Source organism: Austrofundulus limnaeus, unplaced genomic scaffold, assembly GCF_001266775.1.
Source record: "Austrofundulus limnaeus strain Quisiro unplaced genomic scaffold, Austrofundulus_limnaeus-1.0 Scaffold1800, whole genome shotgun sequence".
Classification (NCBI taxonomy): Eukaryota; Metazoa; Chordata; class Actinopteri; order Cyprinodontiformes; family Rivulidae; genus Austrofundulus; species Austrofundulus limnaeus.
Window position 1 is genome coordinate 52,865 of NW_013954202.1, and position 2,234 is coordinate 55,098.

The 2,234-nt window shown below is 50.1% G+C and overlaps 1 protein-coding gene across 1 annotated transcript; it reads right to left on the reverse strand.

Annotated features, from left to right (window-relative positions):
- Positions 1–880: 880 nt before the first annotated feature.
- Positions 881–1,609, reverse strand: LOC106536396 (E3 ubiquitin-protein ligase RNF123; the record flags this gene model as incomplete). Its single annotated transcript, XM_014033667.1, is given in 3 exon segments — positions 881–965; positions 1,104–1,191; positions 1,522–1,609. Coding segments are annotated over 3 exon segments (261 nt in total), but the record flags the coding sequence as incomplete, so codon positions are not given.
- Positions 1,610–2,234: the final 625 nt, after the last annotated feature.

Here is a 2,234-nt window from a genome sequence, read left to right on the forward strand (position 1 = left end):
TCCTCTACAACTAGAACCTGATCCTCCTCTACAACTAGAACCTGATCCTCCTCTACAACTAGAACCTGATCCACCACACAGCAGATTCTTTGTAAGTAAGAAAAGGAAGTAAAAGTTTCTTTATAAAGCACGTCTCACAGACATAGAGAGTCACAAAGCGCTTTACAAAAAGCAAAAGTTACACAGAAAAATAAAACAATAAAACATGAAGAACATCATAAAACACAGGTAAGGAACAGATCACACACTGGAATTGTTCTAAAGATGAAAGTTTTCAGTTTGCCACAGAATCAACTGAACGTATAGACAGCAGAAGATCCAGAGCCTTGGAGCGACGGCCTGGAAGGAGCCATCACCTCTAGACTTAAAGTGAGTGAAGTTAGACCATTCTGATGTGATGACCTCAGCCCTCGACAGGGTAAACACAGACACAACAGGACTTTAAAATATAATGGAGCCTGACCATGGAGAACTTCAAACGTTAGGACCAGGCTTTTAAACTTAAAACAAAAGCCACTGGGAGCCAGTGGAGGGATTTTAACTGGGGGTAATGTGAATCCTTCTGGTGGTGCAGGTCAACACCTTGGCTGCTGTCAACGGGACAAGTCCTTCTTATTAAGACAGGACAAAAGGACATTACAATAGTCTAAAGAAGAGGACACAAAAGCATGAGTGATCAACTCTAAATCACCTGTGGGAACAGTTCTAAGTTTGGAGATGTTTCTAAGCTGAAACAAAGTGTTTCTATGAGTTGTTTGGAAGTGTTGTAGTGACATCACTCTAACATTTCTAAGGTTAGAAGGCTTGTCTGATTCTGGATTCCATTTCTCTGAGCAAAGACTGGACCAGAACCTGTTCTATGGTCCAGACTGGTACTCACTCTGCAGGCTGGGCAGGTTGGCATCTTCAGGTTTGGTCTTCAGCAGGTGAGGAAGACGAGTGTATCTGTAGCCAAAGCCACAGCCCTGAGAGGGAGGAAGATGTTAGAGAGGAAGAGGAGGGAGCAGTCTGAACTCTCTGACCAGGGTCCAGGGCTGGACTGAAGACTGGACTCTCAGGGTCACAAGAGGCAAACACACAGATAAATGTGTGTGTGAGCTCACCCTCCACAGTCGGACCAGAATCCAGTTGGTCTGAGCCCAGGGTCTCTGCTCGTATGGAGCCAGAAGGTTCCTCATCATCGCCACTCGCCTGAAAGGAGACACCAACACAGACCACTGCAGGAGGACCTGAACCTGGACCTGGACCTGGCTCAGGACCTGGTGCTGGTTTTTCTGATCCCTGAAACCCATGAACCTGTGAGAGCTTTAAGGCCCTCTGGCACCAGGTCAGATGATGTAATTACCCACAATGCACTGAGAGATCACTTCCAATAAAAACACTTAGAAACTTTAACCAGTTTCAGGAAGAACCAGAACATCCAGGTCGGCTGAAATGATCTGTGGTCTTCCTGACATACAGCAGCTCCCAGATCCAACAGGTCCAGATCAGGACTCTGGACTCACTGAGCCAAAGACTTACTGCTCCTCTGGGATCCTCTCCACCGCCCTGAGGGATTGTGGGTAGCAGACATAGCTGGCCAGCGCCTGCATCAGAGAGTCTTTGATATCTGCAAGAGACGACAGAGGAGGTTAAACCTGCAGACACAGCTGTCCTGAGGACTGAGACAGGCCTGCCTGAACCAGAACCACCAGAGCCTCCAGATTTATTCATGGTCCTGTACCTGGTCTCTGTACCTGGTCTCTGTACCTGGTCTCTGTACCTGGTCTCTGTACCTGGTCCCTGTACCTGGTCTCTGTACTTGGTCCCTGTACCTGGTCTCTATATCTGGTCTCTGTATCTGGTCTCTGTACCTGGTCTCAGGTAAAATAAATGTCCTGTTGTGGACGTGCAGAGACAGGTGCAGAGACAGGTGCAGGGACAGCTGCAGGGACAGCTGCAGGGACAGGTGCAGGGACAGCTGCAGGGACAGCTGCAGGGACAGGTGCAGGGACAGGTGCAGGGACAGCTGCAGGGACAGGTGCAGGGACAGCTGCAGGGACAGGTGCAGGGACAGGTGCAGGGACAGATGCAGGGACAGGTGCAGGGACAGGTGCAGAGACAGCTGCAGGGACAGGTGCAGGGACAGCTGCAGAGACAGGTGCAGGGACAGCTGCAGGGACAGGTGCAGGGACAGCTGCAGGGACAGGTGCAGGGACAGGTGCAGGGACAGATGCAGGGACAGGTGCAGGGAC